Consider the following 18,573-nt stretch of genomic DNA (forward strand, 5'->3'; position numbering starts at 1 on the left):
AGTTCAGAAAGTGCAGCCCAAACTTTGATAGGAAGAATAGGTTCACAGAATAGAACTGTTTAACGTGTCTTAGCTGTATTGATAAGAAAGATACTTCTACGTTGATATAATATGTATTGTATGAATACCTAAGTAGGACTGATGATCAGGACTTTTTTAAGAACTACATATATGCATAAATTATAACCGACAAAAAGCATTTTATATAAAGCATAAAACATAAGATAGCGTAAAAAAATATCCCAAATAATTAATAATATTAATAAAACCTACAGTATACGAAGCAAAATAAGCATTTTGAAACTTATATTTCTATGGTATTTTGTTGTAAAATTGAAATCTAACAAAAAATTAATTTTTTTACATACTACGTGAACAAACGATTTTAAATTTAAAAATTCTTTCTTATCAAAGCATATTTAATATTTTCCCCATTTATCTGCACGAGAATATAAGCTTAGTACATATATTAATAGGGAAATCGAGTTTCCTGCATACCCTACGGCAGATTCTCAACGCAAACTCTCTTTATCTCTATATTCTAATGTCAGGCATATTAAGAAGTTTAACTCCCACGCTGTATTTCGCTTTAACGTTAAAGTAATACTTTTGTGCCATATTTTTATACATACGATATGTCTGCAGATAACAAGTAATATCTTTGGGAAATTTGGGGTAAAGTTCACCAAAAATATATTTATTAAACTCGATAATTGTATTAGAACATCGTGCATGAATATAAAACAGAAATAATAAAGATGAATAAAATAGGAACCAAACAAAGTGAAGTAAAATCACATTGGAAGTTAATATTTATTAGAGATGAATTAGTATAGTATAGTAATAAAATAATATAAATTTCGGAATATAAACAATGCCAGATAAATGATTAAAAAGCTATATTCAAAATTACCTTTTATCCTGGAAAGACATTTTACTTCTTCCTCTTCTTTGTGTGCCATATCAGAATTATCCGACGTTGGCGATCACCATTGCGAAATCTTTTCTATCTTCTGCAATATGGAATAATTGTCCTGCGTTTTTTTATGTTTAACAGTCTTTAGCAGTTTGTTATCTTTGTTGACGCTCCATAGTACTTCTTCATTAGTTTTCCTTGCTGTCCAAGGTATCTTCAGCATTCGTCTATGAACCCACATTTTCAATGCTTAAATTTTGTTCATGATCGATACTTTTAGCGTCCACACTTCTGCAGTATACAAAAGTACGGACCAAACATAGCACTTCACCATTCTTTGTCTTAGTTCTAAACTGAGATGATTATTGCATAGAAATGACTTCATTTTTATGAAAGTAGATTTATTCATTGCTATTCTACGTTTTATTTCTATGTCTGGATCTAGTTGGTCCGTTATCATAGTTCCCAAATACGTCATTTTGTGAACTTTCTCAACTTGAACTTCGTTTAATTGAAGCTTTGCATCGGGATGTGGGTCACGACTAAACACTTAAAAATTGGTATTGTTTAAGTTTATTTTACATTTCATCTCCTACCTCGTGAATATGATCAAGCAGAATTTGGAGACCGTCAATATTATCTGACAGAATTATTGTATCGTCTGCATATCTAATCACATTAAGTAGTTCCCCGTTGATTTTTATTCCATATGGTTGTCTCTTAAGCGCCTTTCTAAATAACTGGTCCTAAAAAGCATTGAACAATGTTGGCGACAAAATGCAACCTTGTCTGACTCCTCATTCTATAGAGATTTCATCGGTGTAGATATCTCCAATTTTTACCATAGTAATAGTGATTCCAGTACAAATTTTTAATGACAAGAATATCCTGATCATCTATTCCAAATTTTTCAGTATTTATATTAATTTTACATGCTGTACTTTATCGAATGCTTTTTCATGCAACCACATCTTTTCTTTGGTCACGGCATTTTTGTAATGGGATGTTAAGCGAAAAAAGTGCCTCCCTAGTTCCCATAGCATTTCTAAAACCAAATTGGGAAGTATTCTTAGGAAAATTTTAACAGTGTGGCTCATTAGGCTAATTAATCGATATTCTAAGCATTGTATTTTTTAGGTATTGCGACAAAGATAGATTTGAGTAAATCTGTGGGAATCACGCCGGTGTTATATATTGACTTAAAAAGTCTTACTACTACTTTGATATCATCTATTAGTTTTAGCAACTCAGTTGGTGTATCATCTGGACCACAAGCTTTTCTAATTTTAGCATTATTTATAGCGTGCAAGTAACATTTTACTTAAATAAACGAAAACAGGTGCACAAACATTTTTTTTAAACTAATAAATAAAAAATCTGAACACACTATTTCCTACTGTTTTTACCTTCATCAGGTTCATCAGTCTTACCGAAAGTTCCCATTCAAGATGCATTTTACGTCCAGCAGTTGTCTTTTTATTTTGCTTTTGTGAAACCGACGCGGCTATTAAACAGCCAGTTTTCTACACCTGAATGGAACGTCAAGCAGAAAGAGGAGCTGCAGAAACAAGTTCTGCTCTAGATTATTTTCTTAATAAATCTGAATTTGGATCACATATGAAACAGTTTAGACAATTCGCAGATGGTTGTTCGGGGCATAATAAAAATGCACATTATGATGCATAGGCTTATGCAACGGCTGTACAGAGACGCCTCACAAAATATTAAATCTGTGGTATAGTCTTTCCCAGGCCCTTCTTTCAGTGCGGTACAGTTTTTCGAATTCTTTCTAACGCATTAAGTTGGATGTGACGAAAAAGCAACAGTTCCGTGATTTAGACATAAAAATATTACAGCGTTGCACACATAACCGGTCTATTTTAAACCTAAGTTTGATTCTTTGATATTTGAAATGCGCGCTTTCTCTAGCCAATCAGTTACACGAATCGCGAACATTTTTGACGTAAAACTTCATTCATGTTGGCCATCCTTTAGAAGTGCCAAAAAGTAAAGTGAATCTTGTCGGTTCAGGTCAGTATTTGACATTTTTTCACAGCGTTGTTGTGCATTATTTGTGTTTATATTTTTATTTTGTTTTTGTGTGTTTATTGGTAAGAGCATTACAACAGTTTAGTTAAAATATTTTACCATGTTTCTGATACAAAGGCAGGAGTAACTAATTTCGATAGACATTTATTTTAATAAATTGTTACTGACAACTAGTTACATAGAAATGAAAAGTGATTATAAAAAGAATACTACTAAAGTACCAAGTATTGTAATAAAGATTTCAGAGTTTATGCATTTACTTTGTGCAGTTTGGCAAAATATATAGATATATTTTTATAACTCGTATACTTTAGATTATTCAAATATGGTTAATATGGTTTAATATTTCATTGATATATTTAAATTCCACTTTTCAATGTCTTCAATAAAGTATTATTATTAGGCATCAGTGAATAAATTGTTTTTGTGATTAGAATTATATCCTATTTATGTAATTAATTTATAAGTTACCTAATAAACATCTTTGAAAACAGCATAAAAACTTGTTTTTATAAAAAATGGCGGCAAATATTTATTTGTATAACTATAAAACGAACTAATTATGCTTGTATTATATACAAGTATAAAATAAACAATAAATGCATTGTTGTGTTGTCGTTTTTAAATGTTTCCATATTTATAAATGTAATAAACAATATTGTTTACTATTTTTAATCCACCTTGCAATAACAGTAAGTACGGTCCTGGCATCTGTCAGATTTCTCAATAATTACATGTAATAATTCTCGACACATCCAATACATTATATGACGTCACAATTAATGACGCACTGAAAAAAGGGTCTGAGAAAGACTTGACTTATTTTTCCTGTACTCGGAGATTTATATTGGACAGCGGACGGAGTTTTCGGGCAAATAGAAAAAGTGACACAATCTTACACTACAATAAAAACACCTACACAATAGTATGACATTTACTGCAGGAAGGGAGAAGTTGGTAGGGTCTGGATTGTTTACGATATAAAAACTACGTTAACCAAACGGATTATTATTAAGAGATCACAAAACAACAACTATATTTTGCTGAAAACCAAGCTGTTTTACAGAAATGATGATCCATCCAAACAATTCCAAACATTATTAAAACGCGGAAAGAAGCTTTCGACTTTACACATACCTGCTGTAGAACTTCAAAACGAAATTAAACCAAAAAAACTCCAGAGTCTATCAAAACTATTAGTGGTACTCTTAGGGGCGAATTTGGTCAACGATCCTGATCTAATATGGTTACAACCAATTTTCTCTGACTCTGGTGAGCAAAATGACAATCAAGCTAACCTTGGTGAAACTGAGAATGATGAAGTTATCAAAGGAGTTGACTGCTGCAATGATGATGACCATTGGGAACTTTATGACTTGTAAAATGCCATTATTGTTAAAATCATTTTTAAACATTACCTATTTTGTATTTAAAAATAAAATACTATTTTTATAAAGTTACTTATGTTTTTTTACATTGGTATTACCAAAAGTCAGTCATACTACTTTGTGTAGACAATCAAACTACGTTTTGTACCAGGATGTCAATCTAAATGCAATTTGTCCAACAGTTTTTTTAGTTTTTTGGGATATTATCAATACTTCATTTTTAACACACAAGTATTATATTTGAATGATTTTTCATCCACATTTTAGGTATATCAGTTTTTCGTTTAATATCTTGCCAAACGCATAGCAGTTTTTCTCCATTTGCCAAAATTTAAAAAAATGTACAAAATGCATTTAGAAAATCTGCACCTCAATTATTGTATTTCTCACGTTTTTTGTTCAGTATGGGTTAAATAGGAAAATAGTCAATCACTTATAATCACTTCTGTCCATGTTTATGTTCTGTGTCAATATAATTCTAGGTTATTGTTATTATAATTGTCAACAAAGATATATAATACAAAATAGACTGACTGCTGTAATAAAGTCGCGTTCTTCCAGTGAGACAGAGAAAACTGACGCAAAACAGTAGCTGCATTTTTTTCCAATGGGCCGGGTTTATCGACCACGTGGTCTTCTCATTGGTCATTTAGGTTACGTGGTCGCTTTGAACTTGACACGTAAAGGCTTACCCAAGGTTAATCGAAAAAACCGTTTTTCTTCTTTCCCGTCTTTCCCGTCTGGACGGTTGCCTTGCTGGTTATGTCATTTTGACCTCAAGGCCAGTTCTCTTCACGTTGTTTGCGTGGGTGTTAAACCTGTAAATTCATTTATCGGCGAGACGCAGTAAGCTATAGACAGGTAACTTCATTTTATCTTATTACTATAATCTTAAATAACTTATAATGTTACCTAAAGTTAAAATAAAATCTAATTTATAAATAAATTTGTTGGAAGTGCATTCTTATGATCTTTCTAGTTCTTTACACTTTAAAATAAACTTTAATGTTTTTTACTTAAGTTTTTATAATAACTTTTTTATACATGTTTGTTTATCACATGTTCTTTTGCTGTGCTAATTTTGTTAAATTGCAAACTATACCTAGTTTCAATTAATTGTTTTATACAACGTTAACTCTGAATGTCCAGTTTCGTAAGCTTTTTCATATTTTTAACATCATTGACTGCTACATGTCTTTGTAAGGTAACACACTTTTGTTGTAACTTCTCTATGGATGTTTGGTTTCATATTGTTCTTTTTAGATGAACTGATGATGCTTTCTGAGCAGAAAGCGAAACGTCTTCAATAAATAGATGAAGTAGCCACCTTCTTTGTCTTTTATTTTTCCACTTTGACCGAAAAACCCACCACTCTTCGAGTGTACCTTAGTTTATACATATATATATATATATATATATATATATATATATATATATATATATATATATATATATATATATATATATATATATATATATATATAAACTGATAACTAAAAGATAGGTTGTAATATTCTCTATAAAATGGAATACGAATATAAAGGTATTTTGTAAATTTTTTTATCAGGTAAATTTTATATTTGGAACTAGTGATTACACTGTATATTTTATTGTTTGATGGTAAAGACATTAAATAATTTAAAAATGACGCTGCACTAGAAAAACTTTGATATGTTTATATTTTTCTTACCTTGGAAACCTAATCCTTAGCCCTTTAAATGTTACCATTTTTCTCAATAAAAGTGTAAATATCTTGAAAATTATTATATTTACTTCATATTTTTAAAAAATGCTTTAATATACAGAGTGTACCATTTACAAATCACAACTTTGGTTCATTCCTTTAGTTGTTACGATTTACACTAAATATTCAAATATAATTTTAAATTCTAGACCTTTTTAATTCCCATCATTTTTGTTAAGAATTTTTTGTATGCCCCAAAGTTTAGCCATAACAAAAGAAAACCAGAGGTTTGACGCACTCTGTATAATAAAAACAGTTTTTAAATCCTCTATAAAAACCTAAAATACAATTGTGATACATTTGCAAAATTAAAAATTACCTGTCTTAGTTTGGCCGGCACTGGTTCAGATGAAAATCCCTGCTGAAACCAGCCAGTGAAGGAACCAACAGCCAAGGCACCAGCCAGCACCAATAGAGTGAAGCACAGAGCGACGAGAAGTCGACTCTGACTGGAAAGTACCATTGCCATGTTGCCGGGTTTTTAGAATTACACATTACATTACGATTGCGATTCCGGTTTTCCTAACTGAAAGGGGCCTTTTGTTGTACTTTGGATCGCATGGAGTTCATAATGGTATTGTAAATATGATAAGAGTTTAATTAACTAGCTGCCTATCTGAGATTATATATTTTTTAAATGTTCTTAAATAGTATTATACAACATTCATGAATATTCTTAAATTGTCATTTAAAGAGTATGTTACAAAAGTTAAACTGTTGGTAGGTATAAAATAACCTAGTCATTGAGCTCTTTTCTATAATAAGGACGAAAAAATTAATTATATAACCATAATATTGGCAGGTGATTTTTATACAATACTTTTAAGACTGTTTGAATTAAAGTGTTGCTATTGCCAATGACTTTTCTTTTCTAACTTACAAAATAAAAATCATACCATATTTCACCACCTTTCATTTGTAAAAACAATATTGATTTTTGTTTTTATAATACTGCAATATTCGTCTATTTAGAAATTGTTTTTTTTTATAGTAGGAAAGGTTTCTAGAGATAAAGATTCATAGATGTTTCGACAACATTATTATTCCTAAGTTTTTATAGCGTGTTTAAACTTTTTGTAAAAACTAAGTGATATATTTTCTCGGATATTACTGAGAATAGTTTTAAACGAATGAACACACTATCGAATAAGACAAGAAGATGGTATAAATTTAAACAGGGTGTTGATTCCAACATTACAAAAAAAGGGATTCAGTAGACGGAATTTTAGACTAGTGCAAAGCTTTATATTAACCAATAAAATTACTATTTTTACTATTTTCTTTACAATTTCATAATATTTTCAAATTTCTATTCTGGATCAGTTTTTGTAGGTGTATGTTTTTTAACCTTTTTTCATGCTTTATCGTATTCTTTTGTAAGATCTTTTTTAGGTTACATGTAAACAAAATTATAAAACATTTCAAAAATCAAAATAACAAATTATGGTCAGTTTTGACATTTTGTATAACCAAGGGCCATCCACCTGTTGCGTACGTAAACAGACTTCTTCGATATGACTGTATAAAAGTAAATATATGATGACTAGAAACAAATTTATCGAGAGGGATGAATCGTTGTCAAGAACCGCTATTCTACGACGCTACCAGTGACGATGACATTTCGTGGCGCTTGTTTCGTGACGCTCGCCTTAGCATTTTACTGTAGAATAAAATAAGTTATACAACGCCAATATAGAAGCTTTGATTCAATATGAAACCTCTCTTGAGACTCGGCGAAATTCTCACAACGTTTTCACCTGTTACAATCAACTGATTCATTTTCAAAATTAAAATCAGACCGTGAAGTTAAACTTGAAACAGAAAACATGAAAAAAAAACAGACAATTAAGAATCCTGTAGACACTAACACCATAGAGAGTGATTATCTTAATGGCAAAAACAACGCTCCGATGATATATATCAGCAGAGAATATCTCAAATAACTTCTTAAGATATATCTAAAATGCGGCAACTGATACGAGTATGATTCCAAAATTCAGAAAACCACTGACTGATGTAGAATCTATTGACTCATATCACTTATATACACCCTCGGGAAGATTCTTGAGTGTATTTAAGAAAAAAGCTTATAGACTTCCTCGACACATAAAATATTGTCCCTGAATATAACTATGGATTCCAATCTGGTCGCCCAACTACAAATATCTTGCTAGACCTCACAACAACTTTCACAACATCCACAAAAACAATAATAACATCGTCATAACTACATTCTATGTGTGTAAGTGATTTTGAAGCTAATTGACATTGATTACTACTAATGTTACAATTGATAAAAATTGTAAAATTATATTTCAATGATAAAACCGTGAAAGTGAAAATTCACGATGATATTTTCACGCCCTTCAAATCTAAGGCAGGACGACCTTCAAGGTTTCGTCTTAGCTCTTTTATTGTAAGTAATCAAGCCACAAACCACAGTGGCCCTCAAAGCCAACATAACCCGTGCCATCGGCCAAATTTAACTTGATTTATGCGACAGAGTCATGTAAAATTGGATATTTCGGATGCGAGCCAGCGAAGCCGCGGCAGACATTTGGACGGTGTTATATTCCATACATAATGGTATTGAGAGGTCTTTCTAACGAATAAAGCATTTTCGTGATATCTCTTACACACTTTGTTTTATTTAAATTTAAAGCTAATTTGTATAATTAAGAATATCGTTCTTAAATGATAAATTAAAACTCCAAAATCAATTTCTTAGCTTTTAAAACACTGTCCTATAGAGAAAAATAATATTTAACTGCAAAAATATACTTCCTTGTTGATCTTTCAAGTACAGATCATACAAAAAGAAGTAATAAATCAGAATGGAAAAAACTCTGAACTTTTTATCGGGTCGTGGATTTATTTCTTATATTTATTAAACTGTGCAACGTCTAAATCGACGAACATATTTTCTGGGAATGACAAAGGCGTCACCGATGATTAATGGTGACATCATCTCTTGAAAGGTTGGGTTGACTGATAAAGGTTTTGAATATAAAGTGACTTTGTACTGGCTGTTGATTTTTGCACGTTTACGTCAAGTTAGATTTACGTTTTTTTATTTATGTAAGATGTAAATGTACATCGATATCTTTTATTTACAAAAATTTATCTCGTCAAAATACAATATGAATGAAATATTAAGTGTTGTTGATGACTGCCTTACTCACAGCTAATGCTTTTTGCAATTATATACAGTATGAAAAGCGAGAAGTGGTTTGTTGGGCGTTGATTAAATTTTATGTTATTGTATAATTTAATACTGCTCCAAACGTCAAACAGAAGAGATCGAGCTCCTAACGTTAAATTTACAGCAGTGCTGTCAAGTATTTAAATATTTCTTTAAGGCGAAGAGGGTAAATTTTGGAATTAAAATGGAAAGTTTAGTGAAAAATAAATAATTTACAATTGAGTAAAAACTTCTGATGTGTGAGTATATTTTTATTAAAATTTTAAAATATTGTCCAAACGGATTCAAGTTACCTTCAAAACGTTTTTGGCCCAGTCGGACCATCCTCAGGGAAACATCTTGAGAGCAGTTGAAACTAGCTACGAATCCAGGTATAATAACCTTTATTATACATACATAATGGAACATAATGGACAACTTGGTCCAACTGTTGATACCAGCTAATTCAGATCATTTTAAATCCGTTTGGATGATTTTTTTAAATATTAATAAAAATATACAGGGTGTCCAGAAACTCTTCTGACAAACGTCCAAAAATCCAGAGACTCCTCAGATAATTTTAAGACAATTTTAGTTTATGGCAAAATGAGGTGTAACTCTCGAGCAGCACAACGTAAATACCCTGAAAGATTTTTCAATCGTGATTTCACTCACTCAACATTTACAGCTCTTCACCAACGATCAAGAGAAACAGGTTCAGGGGTCCCAATAAATAATGAAACAGGACGACATCATGATTTAATAGCAGCACATGAACATGTTATTTTAATGGAAGTTGAGGAAAATCCAGAAATTAGCGTTCGAAGACTATCTGGCATGTATCCCACAATTCCAAAATCTTCCGTAGGAAATATCTGATACAACGAAAATTTATGTACTTTTTATTTTACAAATACTGTACAAGCATTGCTACAAGGACATTTTCCTGCTCGTGAAGTATTTACTATATGGTTACAAAATCAGAAAAATCAAAATGAAGATTGTTGCTAATTACTTACATTTCATGCAAAATGTTTTATCTGATTCTTAAGATGATGTACCTTAGGCAAAACTTATGGTTTCTACACGGCTGTCCGGTCCACTTTAGCAGAAATTTAAGAGACTTTCTTGATAATAACTAAGAAGACCACCAGATTGGAAGAGGCTATCCAGTTGCTTGGCCAGCAAGGATCGCCAAATTTTAATCCTTGCGATTAGTGTGTTTATTTCGTTCCGATACAAAATCGTGCACAACTCTGGCTAAGGATGCAATATGAGGCAACGAATTTAGAAATAACTTTGGAATTTTTTCAAGAATTCGGCATTCTCTAAGCAAAAGGACAAATTTGTGCATAAGGACTAATGATCGTCAACATCTAGCATCTTTTGTAATTACTTTTAATACTTTTCTTTTTCTTTTGTGTTAGTTTCGTTCCATCGTAAAAAATACTTTGTTTTTAAAACCATTTAAATAAAATTTTGTTTTTTCATTTTATTTTTTGCTTCTTCTCCTAAAATTTTTTTACGAATTGTGAGCTGCATTTGTTAAAACAAACGATAATTTATAAAATTAATTAAGGTACCTGTTAATTTAACTTTTATGACGAAAAAACGAAAAATTTTCAAATCGATTTTTCTAGAAAACGGTGTATCCTACTGGCTCAAAGTAAGAGTGCCTTTTAGTACTAGAATAGCTAAAAATCTATTAATCTAGTGTAACGAATTCTTAAAAGATAAAGACAAAAAAGTTATGCGTTAAAATAACCGTTGTCCTACCCATGACCGATACTAGAAATTCTCATCCACAAGGAATCTAAGTTCCTTTAGTTGGCTGTATACCATATATAACAAAATTTTTTATTAAAAATCCTTTATAAAAGGTATATAATTAAAAAAAAAACCTAATCGGGCTATATCACAAAACGTTTTCGGAATCCATATTCCATCATCAGTGCACCTAAAAATTATATAACCACTTAATTAAAAAGAACGTGAGATTTAAATTTTAACCAAGGTTAATACAAAATGTGGTTATTACTTACTAGATGGGTATACATGTATTGAGCCACTAAATATGTGGGTAAAAACCCGTTAAAAATTGTTATTTAAATTTAGTTTACATTATATGGTGATAAATTCTATGATGTTAAAGTTACCATTGGATTTGGTAATATGGCGACGTATGACTCCACGTGAAGTTGCTGGTCCTGAGACGATGTGTCTACGAGGACCTGATGAAAGCAATTGATTGAAATGACAATCTTGACAAGTTAGGACGGAAGTCCGAACAAAGTAGTCAGCATAACTTTATGTGTAAGTCCAATTAGGACAGAAGCCAACGCTATTTAAAAATTAAAAAAAGTTAAAGTTAAAATAATGTTACAGTAGCAACCAGGGGTAATAGCACGGGAAGCAAGAAAACTTTCCGAAAAGAGATTCATACTATAGAATTTCGGTGAAAAACACCAAAAATAATAAATAACTCTTAAACCTTTCCATACGAACCGTACGGTGGTGCACACGGGTACAACATGAGTTTGCGCCCAGGCGGTGCAGCCGTCTGTATCATATTTAAGGTGTTTTTGTTCGATCCGAATATTCTTATCCAAATCTAGAGGTGGGAAAACCACACGGGAATGTGTGCACGGAAGTGAGATTGTGTTGAGCTGTTGTTGTGAAAGTAGTAGGTGTTTATAATTTCTCAGAGAAACGATTCTGAAAGTTATCAATACGTCGCAAATCGTGGTTACGAAGGTTCTGACAATGATATAAGTTCAGAAGTGATTATTCAACTACAGATGAGAAAAAAGATGATGAACCAGTATCAATCAGGGATTGCAACGTTATTTCGACCATTTTACGACCAAAGATATCGAATGAATCGTGTTCAACTTTCTAATGATTTTCACCCTTTTATAGAAATTGATTCTCAGAAATCCACCAGAGAATACTTTGAAGCATTTGTTTTACCTAAAACGTTTAGAAGCCTTTGTGACTAAACCAGAGAGCGTGCTGAACTGTATTTTTAGAAAAATGAAAATTTGTTGGGCAAAATTTATGGTCTAATATGGAGGATGTTTCCGTAAAAGAAACTTATGTTTTTTTATTTCTCTTTTATTGTTGATGGGGATAACTTACCTAAAACGCATGACCTTTGGAAAAAATCCTTCCTATTAGGAGGACCATCGGTGTTTTCTGGAAAAATTATGTGTAGAGAGAGATGAGTAATGTAAATTTTTTTCTTTGAATGACATAGCTATGTTTATTTTTGTTTCTTGTCGGTTTTTCTCAATTTTAAAGTTTTTTGAGATTCAGCCCCCCATGCGCTACACAAAAATGCGTGAAAATAGCACATTTCTGTTTGACATAGATGAAACATGTACAATTGACGAATGTCTAATGCTATACAAAGGCCGCTTGCATTCTAAACAATAGGTTAAATCAAAAAGGTACAGATTTGGAATACAATTATTTTGTGTATGCGATTAAAAAAAAAAAGGGTTTATACATTCAACTTCGGACTGTATATTGGGAAAAATATATTTGATATATCTTATATACCAGATACAGCATCATATCAATGACTATGAGAATAGTTGTTTTCCTGATGCGAAATCTATTGGACAGCTGGTATTTGTCTCGCCCTTTTTTTTTATCTTTAATGTCAAAAAATATTTTTGCAACAGGCACTATAAATATAAGATGTGGAATACCGTAAGAAATTTTAGAACTTCTTCTAGATAAGTTTCAGTAGTGTTTTTTAAAAAATAAGAATATTCTAATCAAGAAAAACAAAGATATGAAACTTCAACAAAGTGTTAAGTTTCTTACAAAAAGCCTGCCTATATAGAGCATTATAACATGAATATAAGTGCAGTAGATATGATTGATTAAGAAATAGAACCATATAATGTTGTCAGAAAGAACTACTCCTGGTTCATAAAAATAAAAATTACTTTACTAATAACTATAAAAAACAAAACTGTAAAAAAAATACTTTAATAATAAAAAATACTTTAAAGAATGGTGGTGAACACTAGAGTAATTTATCAAAACGCCTCAAACAAACAAATTCCCTTTGTGGATTTTACAGAAAAATTATGTGATGAATTACTGTCTCACTACAAACCACAATATTGTAAATACCGCGAATCTTTAAATAAGATGCATAAAAAGAAAATCCCAAAAGAAATTGAAAGTGGAACATAACTTGATTAGACTTTAGCATTCGATTAGCAAAGATAAACAAAAAAGGTAAAATAAAAATAAATATGACGGTCCGGCGCGAAAGGGTTAAGGGAAAGGCACAATATATGCAAGTTACGATTAGATTATCTCCGAAAAATTAAACAATTTCGTAGGGAAAGCAAGCATGGCTCATGGCGGTCCAATAAGTAATTAGCCTTACCGCCCGATAGCGCCACTATCTCAAGCGAAATCTACTATCGTGTAATACATTCTCGTAGTCAGCTAATGTCAAAATATCGACAGTATCGGACTCATAGTTTTATTTTAAGCGCGTGTGAAAGCGTGGCCGCAGATTTTAGAAGATGGAAAAAGAGCAATATCGTATATTGCTCTTTTCGTTAGTCTTTTGGTCAGTAATTCGATTCTTATTTTAGGAAGGGAAATCGTACAGTAAAATAGTAGTAAGTATTTCAAAAGACCACTTACAAGAGCAACCGTGAGACCAATTTAGAGTAGTATTTGCCGCTATTTAAGCGTAACCGAAGGAATCACCATAGTCCATGGAACAGTCGAAACTGTCGATGGCACACGGTGAACGTGCTTTTAAGAACGTGAAGAATGTCTTATTGGCCGGAAAGGTGATAGCCACCATTTTCTGGGATTCATAAGGGGTGATCTACATCAACTACCTGGCGAAGGAAAAAAACGGTCACAAAGCTCTATATTTGGCTCTAAGTATTGGGCCAACTCGACGCCGAATTACAGAAAAAATAACCCTATTTGGCGAAAAAAAATTTCTACTCCACCATGACATCGCACTGGCTTATATTTAGAATGACTTAGAATTAGGCTGAGTTGTTGTGCCATCCACCGTATTCTCCAGAATCTCCAGTCATCGCTCAAGAAGGGTATGTTGAGAAATAAATCGTCACTATTACAAAATTTTCGTTTTTTTTGTAGGTTAAGTACTTATCGCACCGCCCTAGTATTCTCTCTTTCTCTTATAAAATTTTCTTTTCGTACTGTAGAACGTGTTTAAGTTATCTATTTAAAGCATCTGAATGCCTTAAACCCTTCACACGAATTTTTAATTTACATTTTTAAATAAATTGTTGGACTTTTTAAACAGCTACTACGTACTCTTGAACAACCGGCATTTACTTCTTTGTCCTTTTAATTCGTTCAAACGTAAATAATTTATTTGTTTCGTTTTAAGCACACTCACCAATGAGCCAATACTACAAATATTTCTGGTTGACTTCCAAGATTCGAAAACCGTATCCTTCTCACCCGGAAATCCGAGCACATTTTACTGCAGGAGATGCCTTCATTTCAGTGTAGTTTTACTGATGTTGCAAAGCTCTTTTCAGTATCATGGCCTAAAAATATTTCTCGCACGATCTATTTGTTTTCTAGACGAACACAAACAGAAAGACAAATTTCAATCTGGAGTTTTTATCATCATATTTGACATTTAATTATGTAGCATTGACATTTCGCCGATGTCAACACTGTACAAAATCGGGATATAGCATCGCGAATCTGTTAATTTAGTTTTTGAATATGAGCGTCTACCCCCTATATAATATTGATTCGCAGTCACATCTTTTCAACTCGCTTCTGTATTTTATCAATCGAAATGCATTCATCAACTTCTCTTTTCATACAGCTCGCTATCTACAAGCTTTTATAATGTACAGTAAGGCATACGTTTTAGGTGGTAGGGAAGATATTTTTAAAGTCGAAAGTCGTAATCTGTGTGTTATTTTAAACATAATTGATAAATACAGATATAATTAGTCATTTTACGTGACAATGTAAACAAAAACAAAATGTTCTAGTTTTCAAAGTTCAAGGGTGACAGAAATCATTACCAAATATTAATATGCAGGGTGAACTACAAAAGAAAAATTACGAGTTTTTCATATTTTTTAAATTTACAAACCTATATTAATTTTTTTTTAACATTATATTTATGATACTCTTTCAATTTAGGAAGAATTTCCTATACACTACTCATTACTACTCCGAGATATTTTTAGTTTTGTTCAAATTTTAGGAATACCTCCAATTTTGTAAGTAAACATAACTTAATTTTGTGTAATCATAATAAACTTATTTTTGTTCAATAAATACCTAATACATAATATAAACCATAACAATATGCAAAGAATGTAAACAATTAATAATATATTAAGAAAATAAGTATAAAATAAATATTCAAAATGTCCACCGCTAACGTCTATTTAAGTTTGTAACTGATATTCAAATGACCAAGGCACATTTGTTAACATTCATCTATACTATTTAAAGCTTCTCTTATTCTATTTGTCATTTTATCGGATGTTATTCGAGGCTTCTAGGGAATATTGAGGCAAAGGCTATAGTAAAATATTGAGGCAAGCGTCACAGAAGTAGCGCCATGACATGGCGTCACGATAGTAGCGCCCTGGTAAGGAGTTGTAAACAGTTGGGAGAGTTCAATTACGTGAAGAGGGCAGTCCGTTATACAACATGTATTTTTTTTTAAATTTTATTAAAATCTATAACATATTAACTAACAGTGGAATACAGACCCTAAACCTTTATTACACACCTAAATAAACTAAAAATAAACAAAAATTATGCCTTTCGATATTCTCAAAAAACTATTAAAAAAAGTACTTTTAAATTCAAACAACATATTATACACTATTTTCCATTTGATTAATGATGTTCTTAAGCTAAACTACATAAATAAACGAATTTCATCAAGTATTAGAGTAACTAGTAATTTAGCGCCCAGACAAATGAAAAATGTTTTCAGTTAAAAATAAATCAAAATTAAATACAAAAGAGTTCGAAGAAAAGTTGAAGCAGATAGGAAACTTAATTATTTATCGAGGTTAACATCAAGAAGTTTGAATGTAGAATTTAGTCGGCATCGAAGAAAAGTTGGTTATAAAGTAGTGAGTTTATTTATATTTGGTTTTATTTACTGTTTGTCAGTAAAGTTCTAATTATAAAGCCAATCATTTATTTTTAGTTGGTTTATTTGTTTTGAAACTTTCAAAGGCAGAAGCGACAACATTAATAAACAAGAAATAAAAAGATAAGCATATCAAATTAATTTAAATCTTTCTGATTTCCGAACAAGGGCTAATAATTTATATATATGATACGGGGAAACACCAAAGTATTGATACAGTTGTGACAAAAATTGTAAAGTGTGCTTTTGTGGTAAGCACCAATTTGGGTTTGGAGGATCAAGTAGCCAATGTAACAAAAAGGGGCGAGATGTGCTCAGAAGACAATATTGTGAGATTTAATTTAGCTTGGCTAGCAGGCTATGCCAAAAGATGACCAATTACATTCAGGAAGGACTCGGCCAATTTGCACACCTCTTAAAGACCGTTATCTGAAAATTAATACGACAAACTAATAGAATTAAGGATAATTAAACCAGAAAAGAGAACTGAAATAAAGAACGAACTAAAAAGAAAATTGTGGTCACCAGAAAAGTATCAAGGTTACTTCCTAAAGTAACCTTGATATTGCTGTAATGATTGCTTTAATTAATTTATGAAAATAAGATGAAAAATGATTCTAATAAAACAGATATTATGTACAATCCAATTTAATCCCTAATTTGTTAAAGAAAATATAAATTTACAATTAATTTAACCCATATTACCTTTCAACTCTTATGTACAGTTTGTAGAATACCTAACTAAGAATAGAAAACAATAATACTGTTAACTAACATGTATACCCTAATACTAAATTGAATAATAAGAAAAGTACAAACTATTTATTTAAAAACAGGTAATTTACTAGCCTACTAGAAAGAGTATTTCTGCACTTCGGTTTTCGATTAAAATGTCTAAATAAGTTAAGTTCACATTATCCTGACGGGATAAATGCCAAAGGTCTATCTATGGTAAAAAAAAAACGGGTGTGGCAGTCTAGTGCGACTGCCGGTAGAAGTTATACTTACATACACGCGTTCGCCGTTACAAATTTATATTGGATTCAATCTGCAGAATCATTACATACGTAATGCTATAGGTAAGAGAGAGCAGAAAGAGAAACAGAATTATGTATATAGGTATATGGTGCATCGTTTGCTGTATATAAACAACATTTGACCTGTAATAGGAGTATATTAAATGAAGAATTGAATCAATATTTTGATGAAAATGTATATTTTTATTTTCATATATGTATGAAAGGAATTGAATGCAAAAAAAAATTTACACATACTCTGCAGTAAAATTCATTATTTATTTTGTTATTAATATAAAAATACAATACAATACATTGCAACATAATTCAATATAATAATACAATACAAATTAAAATGCAACATTCATAAGTATGCAGAACTTACTTACGCATATGTTTAATTTACCATGATAATAATATTAATAAAAATAATAATAATAATATTAATAAATATTAATTTCCAATTCACTCCCGTATAAATTTCCAACGTCGAACGCGCATATAGCAGTATAACTTCAAAAAATATTTCTAACTCTCCGGTTATATGTATAAACAAATACTTGACAAATCGAGAGGTTATGGGGGTATTACAGTATCCCTTATAAATAGTAAGTAGTAATTTAAGTAAAATGCAAAAATTCACATTTAGAAAAGAAAATTATTTATTTGTGGAAAGTCGCTACAACATATGCAAAAACTTCTAAATAATACAAATCTAAACAATAATGTCATTGTAGGAGATGTTCAAAATGCTCCCTACGAACGTCTTGGCAACACCCTAACCGTGAATAAAAATTCCTTTTAACGTTACTCAACATCTCAGGTGTGATCGATCTAATCGCAAGCGTTATTCATCTTCGTAAGTCAGCTAAGTCTGTGGGTTTAGTTTTGTATACAATACTTTTCACATACCCCCTAAGAAAAAGTCTGATGGCGTCAAATTGGGGGATCGTGGTGGCCATTCCATCGATCCTCGCCTCCCTACCCATCGATTTGGAAATATTTGGTTGAGATACTGCCGGACATGGATTTGGTAGTGGGGTGGTACTCCATCTTGTTAAAACCATATTATATTCAATGAAACTTGTGGGTTTCCTGGATCAGGATAAAAGTTGGCCAACGT

General features: G+C 31.3%; 1 protein-coding gene across 7 annotated transcripts in view; it reads right to left on the reverse strand.

Moving 5' to 3' along the window:
- Nucleotides 1–18,573, reverse strand: part of Mp (collagen XV/XVIII-type protein multiplexin) — a 1,493,071-nt gene that overhangs the window by 504,429 nt on the left and 970,069 nt on the right. For 2 of the 7 annotated variants that reach the window (XM_072537155.1, XM_072537154.1), the window contains exon 2: nucleotides 6,417–6,623. The exons of the other annotated variants lie outside the window; for them this stretch is intronic. In XM_072537155.1, the coding sequence (XP_072393256.1) occupies nucleotides 6,417–6,566 (150 nt within the window). In that variant the 5' untranslated portion in view covers nucleotides 6,567–6,623. The remainder of the gene's footprint in view (nucleotides 1–6,416; nucleotides 6,624–18,573) is intronic. 7 annotated transcript variants of the gene reach the window in all.

Source organism: Diabrotica undecimpunctata, chromosome 7 (assembly GCF_040954645.1).
Source record: "Diabrotica undecimpunctata isolate CICGRU chromosome 7, icDiaUnde3, whole genome shotgun sequence".
NCBI lineage: Eukaryota > Metazoa > Arthropoda > Insecta > Coleoptera > Chrysomelidae > Diabrotica > Diabrotica undecimpunctata.